General features: G+C 39.6%; 1 protein-coding gene across 3 annotated transcripts in view; it reads left to right on the top strand.

Moving 5' to 3' along the window:
* Positions 1-18,327, top strand: part of Ccdc171 (coiled-coil domain containing 171) — a 366,744-nt gene that overhangs the window by 157,909 nt on the left and 190,508 nt on the right. For all 3 annotated transcript variants that reach the window (XM_085839201.1, XM_085839202.1, XM_085839200.1), the window contains 5 exons: positions 1,123-1,627; positions 2,599-2,715; positions 14,036-14,262; positions 14,544-14,726; positions 16,494-16,679. In XM_085839201.1, coding sequence (XP_085695327.1) covers positions 1,123-1,627; positions 2,599-2,715; positions 14,036-14,262; positions 14,544-14,726; positions 16,494-16,679 — 1,218 coding nt within the window. The remainder of the gene's footprint in view (positions 1-1,122; positions 1,628-2,598; positions 2,716-14,035; positions 14,263-14,543; positions 14,727-16,493; positions 16,680-18,327) is intronic.

Raw genomic sequence — 18,327 nt, 5'->3', positions numbered from 1 at the left:
GTCTCTCTCCCCCTTCTCCTTTAACTGCTGTCTCTCCAAAAACTTGTCAGCATCATTTTGTCATGTGCCCTTTGGTGCTCAGGCAATTCGGCCTGTACCTGCTGTAGCACTGGACCATAATAATGATTGGCATCTGTTGGCATAGCATATTAAGCTTAGTGAGTAATCTACAATATTTCCTGAAGGATAAATGAACAGTAAAGTGGAACCCGTTAGTTAAAAACCCTATCTCTTTTTACCTCCAAAACCAGAATACACAGAAGAGCTCGTAGGTGGCCAATCTATTTCTACTTATGGTTCTTCCAGTTAATGTTTAGTTTGGTTTCAAGTTAAAATTTGAATTCTAAGAACGTTAATTATGGAAAAAATTGCCAGAGAGCTACAAAGGCCCAGCTCAACCTTGTCCTTTCCTCCCTCTCTGGAGCCGCTGTGTGCTGCTGTCTGGGAAGTTGGGAGTTGAAACCAAGGTTCCACTCTGCTCTCGTTTCTCCAGATCAGACATGGTGCACAGCTCATCGATTGCCGTTTCTTGCATCACTAATTTTACTCTATTTTGGCAATGATACTATCTTTTACTATAAAAAGCCCCAGTTTTCAGTGTAGTTTCTGTTGACGGGGAAATAATAATTATTGAGGAGTGGAAAGGAGAAACTAGGCCCAGAAAGCTCATTTTTCTCTCTCTTTTAAAAAAATTCCTGATTTTTATTTCATGGGCCTTGGTGTTTTGCCTGTGTGTAAGCCTGTGTGTGGGTGTCAGATCCGGCATTCCAGACAGTTGTGAGCTGCCGTGTGGATGCTAGGAATTGATCCTGGGTCCTCTGGAAGAGCAGTCGGTGCTCTTAACCACTGAGCCATCTCTCCAGCCCCCACTTCTCCTACATATGTGTACTCATGTGCCAGGACACAGGAGATTGATGAAATGCTCTCAGATTTATGTGTTATAGTTTATGTAAAGCTGCCATGCAAGAGATTTTCAGGTCAGTGTGCACATTCAAACCTGTCAGGCCCACTGTGTGCACTTAGATATTTCATAACAGATCTTTTGAAGGGAAGTTGTAGTTTCATCAAAAGTATATTTCTTTCTGTTTCATGATGCTATATATTATTTGACTTCTTTTGTAGAAATTTCAAGAAATTGCAGAAAAAAACTCAGAAAAATTGAACCGCATTGAGAACTCCCACGAACAACTGGTTCGTGAGAATTCCCACTTCAAAACCACACTGTCCAGGACACAGAGGGAACAGACGTGCTTGCTGGCGGCCTGTGCGCTGATGGCCGGTGCGCTGTGTCCCCTCTACAGCAGGTCATGTGCCTTATCCACACAGAGGGACTTTCTCCAGGAGCAAGTCAACAGCTTGGAACTGTTCAAACTGGAAATTAGAACCCTGGCCCAGGCATTGTCAGCGGTAGACGAGAAGAAACAAGAAGAAGCCAAAACGAAGAAAAAAACATTCAAAGGATTGGTCCGTGTCTTCCGGAAAGGCGTAATTGCAATCTTGGCAGCAAACAGACTCAAGCTTTTGGGCCAATCCTGTGCCTTTCTTTTCACCTGGATGGAGAGTTGTAAAGAAGGCATAGGCATGCTAGTGTGTACCGGGGAGCCCAAAGACAAGCGCCAATTCCCAAGTAAGAGTCTCAGTGCTTTTAAAAATCAAAGTTTTGTGTAAGTGAAATGCAATGTGTGCGCAGCTGGCTATTACATAAAACGTTCAAAGAATTATGTAATATGTCAGATCATGTCACACAGTCCAGGGTGTCTTCAGATGTATATGTATATAAATGTTAATAGAATACAAATTAGCCTTGATTGTTTTGTTGTAAATTATATTAAGAAGCAAATATGTATAACCTCAGTATTGTCTAGTTTTATTGCATTTGAATTTTTTTTTTGCAGTAGGGTGGAGAGTTTATATATCAGTTTTTCAATTGTAACCATCCAAAACAGACATTTAAAAATTCTCATGCTTTCCATATAAAATAAGAGTGAAATGATGGGAGTTAAAAATATCTTAGAGTTGCTTAAAAATAGTGCAAAAAGCCGGGCGGTGGTGGCGCACGCCTTTAATCCCAGCACTTGGGAGGCAGAGGCAGGCGGATTTCTGAGTTCGAGGCCAGCCTGGTCTACAAAGTGAGTTCCAGGACAGCCAGGGCTATACAGAGAAACCCTGTCTCGAAAAACCAAAAAAAAAAAAAAAAAAAAAAAAAAAAAATGGTGCAAATATGAATTTTCGGCTGACACTTTTTGAGACTGTTTTACAATTTTAAGAAAACAGTAGATTTAGTTGTTAACTTTTAACAATTCATGCCTAGGGGATCAACCCTAAGGCTAGCCTTGCGCCAAGCAAGTGTTCTGTGGCCGCACCCTCAGACAGTGCAGCTGCTAAGAATCAGGCTGTTGTCACGAATCAGAAACTAAAGGAAATGTCTGTCTTCTTCAGATGCCTGTTATTTAATGTTAGGCCAATCAGCTATAGCTAGATTTTCTGTACTAGAAAACATTAGGCATACAAAGTCTGATTTACTGAGCTACTATGCAATTTAAATGTGGATATCTAATAGCTTGTAGCATTTCATAACGGGTGCTTCTGTCTCTGCAGAACATCAGAGGGAACAGTTACGCTGTTTACAGGCACTCACGTGGCTTACCAGTTCTGACCTTCTAGGTACGATTATCAGTTCTATGACAGAGCTGCAAGAAGTCATTAGTAAAACAGGTATGGCCACCTATTATGCCTTAGCAACATATACTTAAGAACAAATGCCCAGAAATTCCTTATGGTACAAGTTTTGATAATCTTGTAAGAAATTATATATGTTCTTTACTTAATCACAGAGAGATTGTTAAACATGTATTTAATGATGTAAACATGTAAATGAATGCAAATTTTGATGTCAAACTCTGTATTTATTTATAAGGAAATTACATAAATTGTTTTTGGCAAATGTTTCTACTCCATTCTTCTCCTTGGTGATTTCTTTTTCCTATGGAAAACACACCATTAGTGTTTCTCTCTCTCTCTCTCTCTCTCTCCCCTCTGTCTGTCTCTAGTTTAACTTTTTAAATGTGTGTGGATATTTTGCTTCCATGCATGTATCTATGCACCTTGTGTGTTCCTGATGCCAGCAGGAACCAGAACAGGGTGTTGCATCCTCGGGAACTGGAGCTACAGACCATTGTGACTCACATCTCAAGTGCTGGGAATCAATCCTGCCTCACCTCATGAGTGAGTAGAATTGGTCCAGGATCCTCAGAAAGAGTAGCCAGTGCTCTTAACCCCTGAGCCATCTTGCCAGCCCAAAGTTTCTCTCTTTAGAGCAATGGAGACACTGTTTCTTTGTTTTGTTTTCTGGCCCCGAGTTTCAGAAGTTGGAGCAGTAGTAGCCAAGCCAGTGGAAAATGCCATGTCTCATTTGGTGATATGTACACTTTAAAAATCCATGTTGGATAGAGTTAATCTGAATGGTTCGTTCTTTCTACCGTGCATGAAATTTAGTATAAGCAGTGATTTACCGAGGTCTAAAGTTTGCTTGTTTGCCATGACTCAGGTTGTGTGTATTTGTGGGCATGTGTGTGTTAGAAGCGTGTAATGATAACTGGTTTTCCTAAGCAGGGATGAATGTTCACATGCTCTGGGTGAGCTACATGGTAGACTGGAATTAGTCACTGTGCATGATCAGTAAAGCCAGTGTAGCCCTGCTAAGACTGTCCTGCTCAGTGAGGTATATGCACAGAGTGGACGATAATGTGAGATATCATTTAAAATTTAAAGGTATGTCAATATAAATGAGAATCATTTCATTAAAATTTCAGGTATCTAAACCTAGGCTCCAGGAATCTTATGATTCTCAGATTATTTTTAGGTGTGGCTGTTGATATTGGTAAGCCATTAGCATACTTAATGCATTAGCAGAACATTAGCATGCTGGCATTGAAGTAGAAACAAAATTAAAAATTTAATTATTAAAAAATTAAGATATAATAAATTAAATCTCACACATATATCATTTTAGATAAATATATAGTCATGATTTCTTCAGGCTGTCTCAAACAAAATTAAATTGAGAAGTTTGGTTTTATAGGTTCAAAGCAAAAATGTAGGTTTTTGAAAGAACATAATGATAGGGTTTAGACTTAGTATAATAAATAGGTGTGCTAGCTAGCCATATTATTTTAAAATTAATTTTTAAAAGTTATTCAGTGGGTTTTATTATGGCAGCTTCATGTGTGTATGTAATGGTGTTGTGCTGTCATTCCTCTCTCTGCCTTTCCTAGTCCCCCCCACACTCTTTCTTGCTGGCTCCCTTCCTCCTCTCAAACCTGTCTATGAGAAAAAAGCCTTTGTATTTGTCCGTTTCCTGTAAATATCAGTTTCTCTTTTCTTTGCAGTTGAAATAATTCTGTTTTGTGTATGTTTTCTGTTTTCTTTTTGTATTCATCTGCTGATGGATGTCTAAGCTTTCTCTGTAGTGAATACTGCAGCAACAGCAGATGTGTCAGCGGGGCAGCTGATCATGAGGGCTCCTCTTTCCCCACGCCTTCTCCAGGGCTTGTTGTCATCTGCTTTCTAGTACTTGCTAGCCATTTGTATTTCTGTTTCAGAGAACTTGTCTGTTCAGATCATCGATGTATTTATTAGCTGGATTTTTTTTTGGTGTTTAATTTTATAGTTTTTTTTTTTTTTAACATTCTAGATAGTAACTCACTGTTCAGTGCCCCCCACCCCCCAACTATTACATAGGGGAACCCGACCTCAGTCCAATGGTTGGCTGTTAAGTATCTGCATCTGTCTCAGTTAGTTGGTGGAAGAGCCTCTCAGAAGACAGCCATGCTAGGCCCTGTCTACATCACAATGTGGCATCAGTAATAGTGTCAGGGTTTGGTGCCTGCACATGGGATGGATCCGAAGTTGGGCCAGTCACTGGATCACATTTCCTTCAGTCACTGCTCCACTTTTGTCCCTGTATTTCCTTTAGGCAGGAACAATTCTGCGGTGAGAGTTTTGAAGATGGGTGGGTAGCCCCATGTCTGTCTACTGGAGGTGGTCTCTTTAGGTTCCATCTCCCCACTGCTGGGCATGCTGTTAAAGTCATCCCCATTAGGTCCTCAAAACCTCTTACACCCCTGGCATCTGGGACTTTCTAGAGGTTCCTCCCGCCCCTCCCCTCTGTCCCACACTGCTACATATTTCTTCATCCTCTTGGCCCTCTGGGCTTCTCTTCTGTCTCCCCACCCCCATATTTGATCCTCCCCCTCCCCTCTCTCACCCAGGTTTCTCCCTCCCTCTGCCTCTCATGATTGCTTTGCTCCCCCTTCTAGGTGGGATTGCAGTGTCCACACTTGGGCTTTCCTTTTTGTTAAGCTTCATTATGGTCTGTGAGTTGTATCATAGGTATTCTGAACTTTTTGGCTAATATCCACTTATCAGTGAGCACATACCATGTATGTTTTTTTAGGTCTAGGTTACCTCATTCAGGATGATATTTTCTAGTTCTATCCATTTGCCTCCAAAATTAGTGCTGTCCCTGTTTTTAATAGCTGAGTAATGTTCCATTGTGTAAATGTACCACGTTTTCAGTATCCATTCTTTGGTCGAGGGACATCTGGGTTGTTTCTAGCTTCTGGCTATTATAAATAAGGCTGCTATGAACATAGTAGAGCAAGTGTCCCTGTTATATGGTGGAGCATCTTTTGGGTATGTGCCCAGGAGTAGTAGAGCTGGGTCTTCAGGTAGAAAGAACTATTTCCAGTTTTGTGAGGAACCGCCGTACTGATTTCCAGAGTGGTTGTACCAGTTTGAAATTCCACCAACAATGGAGGAGTGTTCTTCTTTCTCCACATTCTCACCAGCATCTGCTGTCACCTGAGTTTTTGATCTTAGCTATTCTGATTGGTGTAAGATGGAATCTCAGGGTTGATTTGATTTGCATTTCCCTGATGACTAAGTATGTTGAACATTTCTTTAAGTATTTCTCGGCTATTGGAGATTCCTCAGTTGAGAATTGTTTAGCTCTGTACCCCATATTTAATAGGGTTATTTGGTTTTCTGGAGTCTAACTTTTCGAGTTCTTTGTATATATTGGATATTAGCCCTCTATCAGATGCGGGGTTGGTAAAGATCCTTTCCCAATCTGTTGGTTGTCATTTTGTCTTATTGACAGTATCCTTTGCCTTATAGAAGCTTTCCAGTTTCATGAGGTCCCCATTTATTAATTTTTAGTCATGGAGCCTGTGCCATTGGAGGTGTGTTCAGGAAATTTCCCCCTGTGCCAATGAGTTCAAGGCTCTTTCCCACTTTCTCTTCTATTACATTCAGTGTATCTGGTTTTATATGGAGGTCCTTGATCCACTTGGATTTGAGCTTTGTATGAGGTGATAAATATGGGTCAATTTGTATTCTTCTACATGCAGACTGCCAGTTAGACCAGTGCTTTTTTTTTTTTTTTTTGTTAGAGATAAAGTGTCCATAAGTGTCTGGTTCTGGGTCTTCAGTTCTATTCCATTGATCTTCCTGCCTGTTTCTGTGCCAATACCATGTTTTGTTTGTTTGTTTGTTTGTTTGTTTTTCTCTATTGCTCTGTAGTACAGCTTAAGGTCAGGGATGGTGATTCCCCCAGAAGATCTTTTATTGTTGAGAATAGTTTTCACTATTCTGGTTTTTAATTCTTTTTGTTATTCCATATGAAGTTGAGAATTAAACTCTCCATGTCTGTGAAGAATTAAGTTGGAATTTTGTTGGGGATTACATTGAATCTGTAGATTGCTTTTGGCAAGAAGGCCACTTTCACTATGCTAATCCTACCAATCCATGAGCATGGGAGAACTTTCCATCTTCTGAGGTCTTCTTTGATTTTTTTCTTTAGGGACTTGAAGTTTTTGTCATATAAATCTTTCACTTGGTTGGTTAGAGTCACACCAAGATTTTTTTTGTGACTATTATGAAGGGTGTTGTTTCCCTAATTTCTTTCTCAGCCTATTTATCATTTGTATCAAGGAAGGCTACTGATTTGTTTGAGTTAATTTTATATCCAGCCACGCATATTATAGTTTAGTGAAGAACATCATTGGACTTTCGGTGTCCATTGCTGCCTGGCTTGCAGGGCATGCCCCATGTTGCTGCACCAGGCCTTCCTTGCTGTGATGTAAGCACACTTCTGAAACCTTTCTTCACTTTAGTTGTTTCTGTCAGGCATTTTGGTTACAGCAGCAGGAAAACTCATGCAGAATGATAGAAGAATTTCTCCAAACACAATGCATTTTCATTTTTAAGTATATTCAATAGAAACATCAGATATTTTACTAGAAAAAAGGAAACATTTTCAGACATCTACAGGTTAAATGGTTTCATCAAATAACAAGTGTAATAAATATAACTAATGTGTTGATAGCTAATCTAACCATGCTTATAATGGAATACATATATTTATTTAAATTTTTGCATTTTGAAATTTATTTGAAGTATATGGGTGTTTTGCCAATGTATATATCTGTGTGTCACATGTGTGCAGAACCTGTGGAAGCCATAAGAGGGCATCAGATCCCTAGATCTTGAGTTATTGGCAGTTGTGATCCCCCTATAGACTTTGGGAATCACCTGGGACCTCTGGAAGAGCAGTCACATTCAGTTCTTAGCAAACATAGTGGGCAGATCACAGCTCCAGCTCCAGGGGATCCAACACCAGTTCTCATCTCTGTAGGCAGCTACACCCATGTGCTCATAGTCACATGCAGAAACCCCCATACACATTGTTAAAAAGAAAAGAAATGAATCTTAAAAAGAACTTACTGAAATAATACATGGAACATCTTATATAATTCTTTTCCAATAGTGGGATTAAATTGTAGTTTCCCTTCCCACCAACTTCACCTTGAAAATAGTGCAAACCTTAATGGAAATACACTATGTATCTTAGTACCCTTAAGATACAGATTATCAATTTAATATTCTAAAATTGGTGGAGTGTACCATAAGGGAGGTAGCAATTTAGATGTAAATAAGAATTCTGATACCAGCTATGTTGTGCTGGATAAATTATTTAAATTTATGTGGTCTGTGTCTGGTGTTCCAGGCCTGTAATCTCAGCTGTGGGGACATAAATGCAGATGATTATAAATTCAAGGCTAACCTTGACTACAGAGTGAGTTTGAGGCCAACCTGATCCACTTAGTGAGAACCTCTGAAAATAAAAACGTGAACACATGCCAGGTCTAAACTGAGCAGTTCCTAGCATACATGAGGCCGTAGGTTTAACCTCCAATACAACAAAAGACACAGCCAGAAAAGAAAAAGACATCGCAACAGTTTATTTGTGTGTAAAACAGAGATGGTTTGGATCCCCAGCATCCTCATAAATGCTGAGTGGGTGTAACAGGCTGCCTGCAATGCCAGTGATTGTGGGCAAAGCCAGGACATCCCTGGAGCAAGTTTGTTAGCTAGAGGAGCCGAGTTGGACATCAACATCTGACCTCCACACGTGTACACACATGCACACACATAAACATGCAAGCATGTACACATTCCATGTATGTACACACACATAAATGGGAAGGAGAGGTGGGTTTGTTTTAATTACTGTGTAAAGTTCCAGAGGAAATTTCTCTAATAAAATCACGTTGTATATTTGGAGGGCTGCCAGAGTTCTGCTCTCTTTGTAGAAGACCCCATTTAAAGTACTGTAATAAAGTTGGTTATTCTCTTTTCTAAGTAATAGGGAGTCTAGAATCTATAAAAACACAGAGTACATTTCTACTCTGCCATCCTTATCATGTTCATATTGGTGCTTGTCCAATCTACAGGACTGTGTTTGCCCAGCAAGGGAAAGAAGAGAGGTAAAATATGAAAGCATTCAGATACTGTTGGAAAGAATAATCATGCTGAACTTCTTTGGGACAGTTTTTTGGTTTCTTAAAATGTTAGCATTGAGCTATATTATACACTAGCAATTCCAGTACTATTTTTTTTTAATAGAAGTGATGACATGTATCCATATAAAAATGTGAGCATAAATGCCCATAGCACCAATAATAGTTTTAAAACGGTGAAAACAAACTGAACTCTCCCTCAGCCAATGAGTGGATGCACACACTTGAATTCATTAGGCCAGAAGGAGTAAGCACTTGTGTGTGCTGTAACAAGGACAAACCCTGACATCATAGCCAAAGTGCCACTCCTGTAAGTCACACATCATGCTATCTGTTCATGTCAAGTGTGAAGAGTAGGTACGTTGAAGGACAGACAGGAGGTTACTAAAACCACTCAAGAATATTTACTTTAATGCCTATGGAAAACCCTCTGTGTCCTTTGGGACTGTTCATACTTCCTTTCTCCCCACTTCCCCCTCTAGTGCTGGGATCAAACCCAGAGTCTTGTGCATGTGAGGTTAGCAATCTACCACCGAGCTACATCCCAGCTGCTCCCCTTTGTGAGAACGTAAACTACTTTAAATATCAGGATTGTATATTGATAGCATCACTGTGACTTCTTTCTGACCAGCCTCAGGAAATCTGTGGTCATGTATGCCAACATCAAGAAGTACCTTGCTATCTGTTATTTATTCTTGGGTTAAAGAATTTATATTCAATAAGTGCTTATTTTTTAAAAGTTGGGCATTTAGAATAAATTCTGAATAATACACAAGCTGTCTACTAGGAGAGAAAGTGTGCTCTGGACCTTGTTTGAACAATGACATTTGAAGAATTCGTCATTTGAAGGTGTGCTACTGTACGCTATTTGTGCAGCTGTCCCTTTTCAGCCTTAACATTCTCATGTGTAAACTCTGTCTGTGCTGGGTAGTTTTATGTTAACACAAGTTAAAGCCATCTAAGAGAAGGGAGCCTCAATTAAGGAAATGCCTCCATAAGATCAGGCTGCCTGCAGGCCTCAGTGGGGCTGAGCAAGCCATGGGGAGCAAGCCAGTAAGCAGCGTCCCTCCATAGCCTCTGCCTCAGCTCCTGCCTCCAGGTTCCTGCCCTGTGTGTTTCTGTCCTTAGTGCTTTTGATGATGAACTGTTACATGGAACTGCGAGTGAAGTAAACCCTTGCCTCCCTGAGATGCCTTTTAAAAGATTAATTAATTTATTTTATTTATATGAGTATACAGTAGCTGTCTTCAGACACACCAGAAGAGGGCATCGGATCCCCATTACAGATGGTTGTGAGCCACCATGTGGTTGCTGTAAATTGAACTCAGGACCTCTGGAAGAGCAGTCAGTGCTCTTAACTGCTGAGCCATCTCCCTCCCCCCCCCCCCCCCGCCCACTCCCCTGAGTTGCTTTTGGTTATGGTGTTTCATTATAGCAGTAGTAACTATAACTAAGACATTGGCTAATAGGAGTTCTTAGCTATTATGTTTGTTACAGAAAAAAGTAACTTGCTTTTGAATATGTAAGTCCTATAAGTCCATTATTTTATCTCTGTCTTCAATACTGATGCCTTAACAGAACTAATACGACTTTTTACCTTCTCATGAAACTGGAAACGTGAAGTCACTTTTTAGAAAGTGCTTCCAGTGCTTGGCCACTGCTTTCATAAACTTTGATGATGTATTCATAAGCAGTGGGCAGAGACCGCAGTTTTCACATTGCCTCTATAAATACTGGACAGGTGGCAACCTTTTTGCTTTTGCGATAGTGTTTGCCCACTTGAGATAAATTACCTCTTCTAGATATCCAAATGGTGTGCCTGCGAGAGATCATTTACCTCAAACAGGGGAGGATGCTACTTTCACTGAAGGGCTGAAACATCAATCATTGCGAGAGTAGAATACAGATAGCTGAACTTTTTGGTACGGCTGGTCTAAGAGAAAAATGTCACAAGAGAAACAACTGTACTTGATTGGGCTTCTGAATACCTCTCTGAGTGTATCTAAGGGGCGATGGACACAAGTAGAGAGTCCGTTCACTTTATTGCGCATCTTTTCTATTATTAAAGGAAGACATCTTGGTTGTATTAAGGATAGATGACTCAGACACACCCCTGCTAGTGAGGTGCTACCAGCTTACTTCGTATTGCATAGTTTAGTACACTTTGTAGAAGTCACAGCTCAAAAGGACCAAACTCAGGAGCCAGATTGTGTTCAAGACTGAAGTTTCATATTTAGGAAGGTCAAAGCAGTAAGAATTTGTGTTTTTGTTAATAAGAAGTTATTGCTGTATTTTAAAGATCAAAGACAGAGATCTAGCCAGGCCAGGTTTTATGTGCCTATGATACCAGCAGCTTTGAGGCGAAAGCAGGAAGATTCCAAGGCAAGCCTGACCTAGGTAGGGAGTTCTAGGTCAGTCTGGGCTCTGTTGTGAGAACTTAGTTAAAAGAAAATGTTAAATTAGTAAAGTTTCTGACATTATTAACATTATTCATCATTGATGCCTTTATATATACTTTATTGTTAATTCACTATTACTCTTTGCTTAAAGGGGGTTTCTCACTCTGTCTGAATGGAAACATTTCATTTAATTAGGAAATGCACTGTAGACATTTAGTTTTCTATGTGGTAATCGTATTTTCAGTAGTAATAGATTTCTGTAATGTTTTCTAATGACTTCTGGTTTTATTACATACAGCATCATGGATGTGCTATCCATGTCTGAATTCTATTATGACAAATAAAGATCGAGAGGGAGACTCCTGAAGTGTCTCCCTGTCCCCTCTGGAGTCCTGCCACCTCCAGGGTTAGAATTACTAGGCCAGTCATCAGCTTAGGAATTTGTTAGAAGATGTTAACTGTAGATGTGAAAGTGTGCCTGTCCTATTGGAGAATGTAACTGTGCAACCCGGGATCTGCTTCTCCATACCAGTTACATTATGTAAGTTGGAAAAGTGACGAGCAAATGTATTTAACATAAAGAAAGAAATTGAATTTAAACAGGCGCATACTTTAAAATGGTTGAGATAAGTCAACAGGAGGATTTTTAGTGACTTTTGTTCGCTGTCATGAAAATAAACATGTAATCCTGGCACTATAGCATTGTTTCCTCCTTTATTATACAACTGTATTTCATATAATAAAATGTGAGCTGTATTGTGAAAATGCTTCTTAAAACATAAATTACTTAGTGCTCTGTCTATAATTTATGATGTTCTGCACACACACGTAGGATGTATTTTTTCCTAACTCCTTAGCAATTCAGAAGCAGCCTCGTGGGACTGTGTTGTCATTTAGTTTCCCCCTTCATTAGAGGTCAGAGTCTACCAAGCACATCAGTGCAATAGTAAAGTAAAAATAGTATAGCTTAAAATTTAATTGTAGTGGAAATTTTATTTTAAGGTTCTTTTTTATTAAAAATGTCTTTACCTTTATATTACATAAAAATTTAAAAACAGATCTTGTATTTGCTTAAAAAGTCATTTTTGATATAACATGAAAATTAATATTACTTTCTCTTGGTATTTTTTGAATGCATTGTTGAGTTCAGTATTGTTGCAGTTGCTATGAAAGTAAAATGGGATGTGATTGATCCAATAAATATATAAAAATATCTATATATGCTAGCTTGGGATAGTGAAGACATGGCAGCTGGAAATGAAAAAGGACAAATAGAAATATACAGTGCAGCTGAAGACACAGGGAATATGTATATTTGATATTAAATGATATGTTATATTGACTATTAAGAGAAAACTATAGTGTTCTTCCACTGAACAGCGAATTATTTACTACATACAGTGAGGTGTTTACTTCACACTTCCACATTATGTGCTGAATGCCATCCAATTGTGCTAGTAAAGTTTTTGCCATTCACTACTTTTTAAATCATTTATTATTAACAAAAGAATTGTGTATTTTAATTAAACTCTGCACGACTTTGCCCATGACACTCTTGGAGAATATGTTTATAATGAGTGTCATAGAGCATGAAAATTCACTACCTTATATTCTCTGACATCAATGTACTGGAAACTAATGAATAAAATTTATATGGACAATATTAAACTTTTATCAAATTGGCAATTTTTTTTTTTTATTTTATGGCTTACTCTGGAGCAATGTGGTTTTCAAGTTTTGACTGCTACCTGGCATAGGCAATTTACCCTTCTGTTTATACATTGTGGAGGAGAATAAATAGAATGCAGTTCAGACTGTAGAGCACAGAGTGTCTACGGGGAGGACTGTAGAGTACTGCTGAGGCAAGCTATGAGTGCCCTAGGGAACCATTGATTGCCCCTTGGTCACTGTCACTCTTTCACTTTGAACTGCATGTAATTCCACAATTAAGATAACACGTTGGTAACATTGCCAACATTTTATTGTGCTTTAGATAGAAAGAGGATTTAAATGAATTCCAGTAGTAGAGACTGTAGGACTTTTAGTGCCGGGTTTGAATTTGGGGTATCTCTCAGAACTAACCCTCCCACATGGATGGCACCAGAAGCTAAACAGGGACAGATTAAGACCTGCTTAGAATAGTGAAATGAAGTCACACCACTTTCCTGACGGCACAAAATAAGCCTACTAGTGGTTATCTGAAATATCAGTTAGCAGGAAGAGTGGTGACGTTTTATTTATCAACATTAGGTATAATTATTAATTACAGCCCTAACGATCTGGTAGTAATCAGCTTGCATTGCATACACTGGGACCCTCAAGCCCATTAGATGCAGGGTGATTACTGGAATCCCACGAGGAAAGAAGTAATTGTAGTTAAAGAATTTTAGCTGTCCTGGAACGAAGCAAATTGTGTTTGCTTGTCTGAGACCGTATGTGTCATGGTGTCAAGGCCAGAAGCAGTCATAATTAGGAATAGAAGCCCAAGTCATATGAAGTGTTAGAAAAGAAAGGGAAGGTGACTGGCTAGCATGACGGTGTGCCCTGCAGTGGTCAGACTAAGTTCATGAGGGCTTCTCGCGGAGCATGGTTTCTCAGTGTGTCCTTGCCTGGGCTCAGCGTTTCATTTGAAGCTTGATAGGGAAGGAACTTTTCAGAAGGGTTATTACAAATGACTGAGAACTGTATAGCTGGAAATCATTCTGTTGAGACCAGCAACATTGTGAAGTTAACATGAGGCGACTCAGATTTTATGCTTTTTTTTTGTCTTTGAAGATCCAAATTCCAGGATTTGTGGACATCTACTCATAGGTGCAGCCAAGAATTCTTTTTCGAAACTAATGGATAAACTTAGCTCGGCGATGGCAAGCATCCCTCTGCATAGCAGCCGGAGCATAACGTATGTAGAAAAGGATTCTCTGGTTCAGAGGCTGGCCCGGGGGCTTCACAAAGTGAACACGCTGGCCCTGAAGTATGGTTTATGCAGCCATATTCCCATCATGGTATGTGCTATTTCATTTCATAGTGACTTTAGGATTTGTGAGTTAGACCGTGTTTCAGACTCATATAATTCAAATCAATTCTATGTGAATAATTAAGTTTCACAAAGCTTTTAATAAAATAAAGCCCCTTGAATACATTTACTTATCTGATTTAGAAATAGCTAGTATTGTTTGTTTGTATAATGTTTGAGTTACATTTAGTTTAGTAAAATACTCATTGCTATTGACTTATTAGTAAATTAATGACTGATGTTTCTAACTGTATTCTTATTTAACAACAGAAAAGCACTGCAGCGTTACAAAAGCAAATATTTGGGTTTACGCAAAGGCTGCACGCAGCCGAGGTTGAGCGCCGCTCCCTGCGCCTCGAGGTGACAGAATACAAACGGACCGTGCATGAGATGAAAAAGGAGCTGGACAAGTCACAGAGTTTGCAAACACAGTTAAATGAATTCAAGCACTCTGTAAGCCAACGATGGCCGTGTGATACCTTCCTCTCCATCTCTTCCTGATTGTTTGAATATTAGAAATAATTCAAAGTCTCTTGGTTTTAATTTTTTTCCAATTTTATTTTTTATTGAAAATAGATTTTTTTCAGACAGTGTATCCTGATTAGTTCCCCCTCCCCCATCGCTTTCCGGAACTCCATTTCCTCTCCTACCCGAATCCTTACCCTTTCTTTGTCTTTTTCATTAGCAAACAGGCCATCTAAAAATAGTAAAACAAACAGAGTAGAGCAAAGCAAGCAAACATACATTAAAAAAAACCAAGCCAAAGAAAAGATACAAGGGACATATAGACACAGAGATACATATGTTCATACAGGAATCCTATATAACACACACTTGAAAGTATAATATATATAGAAAGAACCTGGAAGGTTAAAGACAAAAACCTCCAAAAATGCCATGGAGGTTTTGTGTGTGTGTGTGTGTGTGTGTGTTGGCCATCGGCTGCTGAGCACAGAGCCTGCCCTTAGGGCTCTGACTACCCAGTATCTTACTAATTAGTTAGTTAATTAATTAATTATCAGTGTGTGTGTATATGGGTGTAAAGTAAAAACTTAAGGGTTTTTTTGACAGTTGGTTGGATGGTGTTTTGCATGGGCAAACATGTGAAAGGCGTGCTTTCCTGAAGCTGATGTAGGTGAAAGACTAAGGCAGACGAAATGAAGGAACATTTAGCTGAAACAGACACAAGAAAAAAGGTGGTCTGTTAAACACGTGAAAGGACATGTGTTGAAGGATTCTTTGCTAACAACACACGTTAAGGTTGTTAGCCTTACGTTGTGTAATTGAGTTGCATTTGTCAGGACTCCATAGAGAGAAACAGACCAAAAAACTTCTGGTGGTGTGCTGCAGTTTCTTGCAAGTCGTCCTTTATGTTATGGCATAAAGAATATTCTTTAATTATTCTCTGTGTTGGGTGAGAAAGCTGAATGAGTTCCTAGTTCCATGCAGATACCTCCTTGCAAGATGTGTATGGGCAAGAGAACAAGCAAGGCGAATCTTGATAATGACTGTGGGAAAAAGAAAAGAAGGCAGCATGACAGTGTGAGCGAGGTTGGGAACTGCCAGACAGAGGGCACTGGGCCAGAGAGGGCCATCTGAGACGGAGCCCACTGAACACACACATAGGGACCATCCGAATACTTACGGGCATTTGAATATCTTTCTTAAAGACTTTGAGCCTTTTAATCATCGTCTTTACAAAAAGCTTGGGATTTCAAGTGTTAAGATTTTGACTAAAAAGATAACATTAAAAGTATGATTGTTATACTTTAAAAACTAAAGTGATAGTTTACCCTGACCTTTTATTTTGAGGAAAACAAATTTTGTGTTTTGTTTTATAGTAAATTCTTAGAAATGTTTGCACTATATTGTTTTGCAGATTTATACACACACACACACACACACACACACACACACACACACACACTTTTTTTCCATGTACACTGAGTGAGTGTATGTGTCCAGGTGCCTATGGAGGCCAGAAGAAGACATAAGATCCCCTGGAGCTGGAGTCCCACATGGTTGTGAACCTCTCCCTCCATCTTGTGGGTGCTGGGAACTGAACTCTGGCCTTCTAGAAGAGCAGTAAGTGCTCTTAAGCACGGAGCCATCTCTCCAACCCCACTTATAGTCATTATGTTGGTAAACGCAGCTCTGAAAGAACAAACAAAACAGCAATACAATTGGCTTGCGACTGAGTTTTCTCTCTTCTTTTTAAAGAAATTGATCACCCACGAGAAGTTTGAAAGTGCATGTGAAGAACTCAACAATGCATTGCTTCGGGAACAGCAGGCACAAATGCTGCTGAATGAACAGGCCCAGCAACTGCAGGAGCTGAACTATAGACTTGAACTGCACTCCAGCGAGGAAGCTGACAAAAACCAGACTCTTGGAGAAGCTGTTAAGGTAGAACATCTCTTGTATCATGAGTTGTTTGTTTGCTCTTTGCGTGGATCCTGGTGTGTTTGTGTGTGTGCCATGCATAGCTCCCGGACAGGGGACAGATCCATAGGTCTGAAATCTTTCTCTGTAAATGGCTTATAAGGATGGTATGGAATGCCATCGTAACAACAGGCTGTGAGGACATATATGGAAACTGTAAAGGTGGGTTTTAATGGCTCGTTGAATACAAAGTATGTGTTTTTCCAGTAATACTTTTTTAAAAGTGTTTTTTTATTGAAAACAGCTTTTTATATCATATATTCTGATCATGGTTCCTCTCCCCCATTTCCTCTCAAATCTTCCCCATCAGCCTAGCTACCAAGTCCATACTCTTTATTTCTCTTTCTTTAGAAAACTCAGGCAAACAAAAAAACCAAAACCAGAATAATGAGAAAAGGGAAAAAAAACCCACAAGAACCATCTCTCCACAGTATACAAACACAAGTTCAGAAACCATAATATATAAGCAAAAGATCAGTAAGATAAAAATGCCCAAACAAAACCATATGAGTGAAAACATCTACAAAACTACCATTGAGTTCATTCTGTGTTGACTGTCTACTACCTGCCCTCAGGTGTGGTTGATTTATGTAGTAAGATTCCATTGGAAAAACCTAATTTTTCCTTTGCAAGTGGATGTCAGTTGGAGAGTGCTTCTTGCTAGGGATAGGAGTCTATGGCCGGCTTCTCCCTCTCAGCATTGAGATCCTGTTTGACTTGAACCTTGCACTCCCTGAGCACTGCCACAGTCTGTGAGTTCATGTTTGCTTCAGTCCTGTTGTGTCTGAGGAGCCAGTGTTTCCTTAGTGTCCTCTTTCCCCACTGGCTTTTACAGTCTTTGTGTGTCCTCTTCCACATAGCTCCCTGAATCCTGAGGGGAGGGGTTTGATGAAGACAATCTCATTTAGGATTGAATCGTCAAAGTTTCTTACTCTGCACATGGGCCTCTGTATTAGTTTGTATCTACTGTAAGAGGAAGTTTCTCTGTTGATGGCTTAGAGAGGCACTGATCTATGGGTATAGCAGAATACCACTAGTCGTTAGTTTTTTGCTATGTTTATTTGGTTTCCTTCTAGGCCCATGTCCACCTAGGTAGTGTCAGGCATGGTTTCCATCTTGTAGAGAGTGGTTGGTTACTCCCACAACCTATGCACCACTATTGCAACAGCATACCATGAAGGCAGGTCACTTGAGTAGATTTCAGGGTTGGAAGCTGGATTGGTAGTTACTTTTCTCCTCCGATAGTATTCAGAGCACCATCTAGTACCATGAATACTAACTAGTCAGTCGGGGTGAAGGCTCTAGTTAGGCACCAACTCAGCTTCTCTGTGTTTAATGAGATATGTGAATGCTGTCTTCAGCAATAGGGCTTTACCGTCAGTTTGTGATAAATAATTTGGCCACATATCCTATTCTGTCAAATTGTTCTCTAATTTGTCATTTTTTTTCCTGCCCCTCAATCAGATGCCACTTTCATCTTACATGGCTGTTTCCTTCTACAGACTAATCTTACCTTCATTGTTAGGGATGAAAGGTGTGTACTAAGGGCATGTCTGTATCCAGCCAGATCACACTGTAATCCAGAGCGTATCTGCATTCTGGCCAGATCATA

The sequence above is a fragment of the Mus caroli genome, unplaced genomic scaffold (genome assembly GCF_978045245.1).
Source record: "Mus caroli unplaced genomic scaffold, Mus_caroli_1 scaffold_6, whole genome shotgun sequence".
In the NCBI taxonomy this organism is placed as follows: domain Eukaryota; kingdom Metazoa; phylum Chordata; class Mammalia; order Rodentia; family Muridae; genus Mus; species Mus caroli.
The sequence above is the reverse complement of the archived record's forward strand: the minus strand, read 5'-3'. Positions and strand labels throughout refer to the sequence as shown.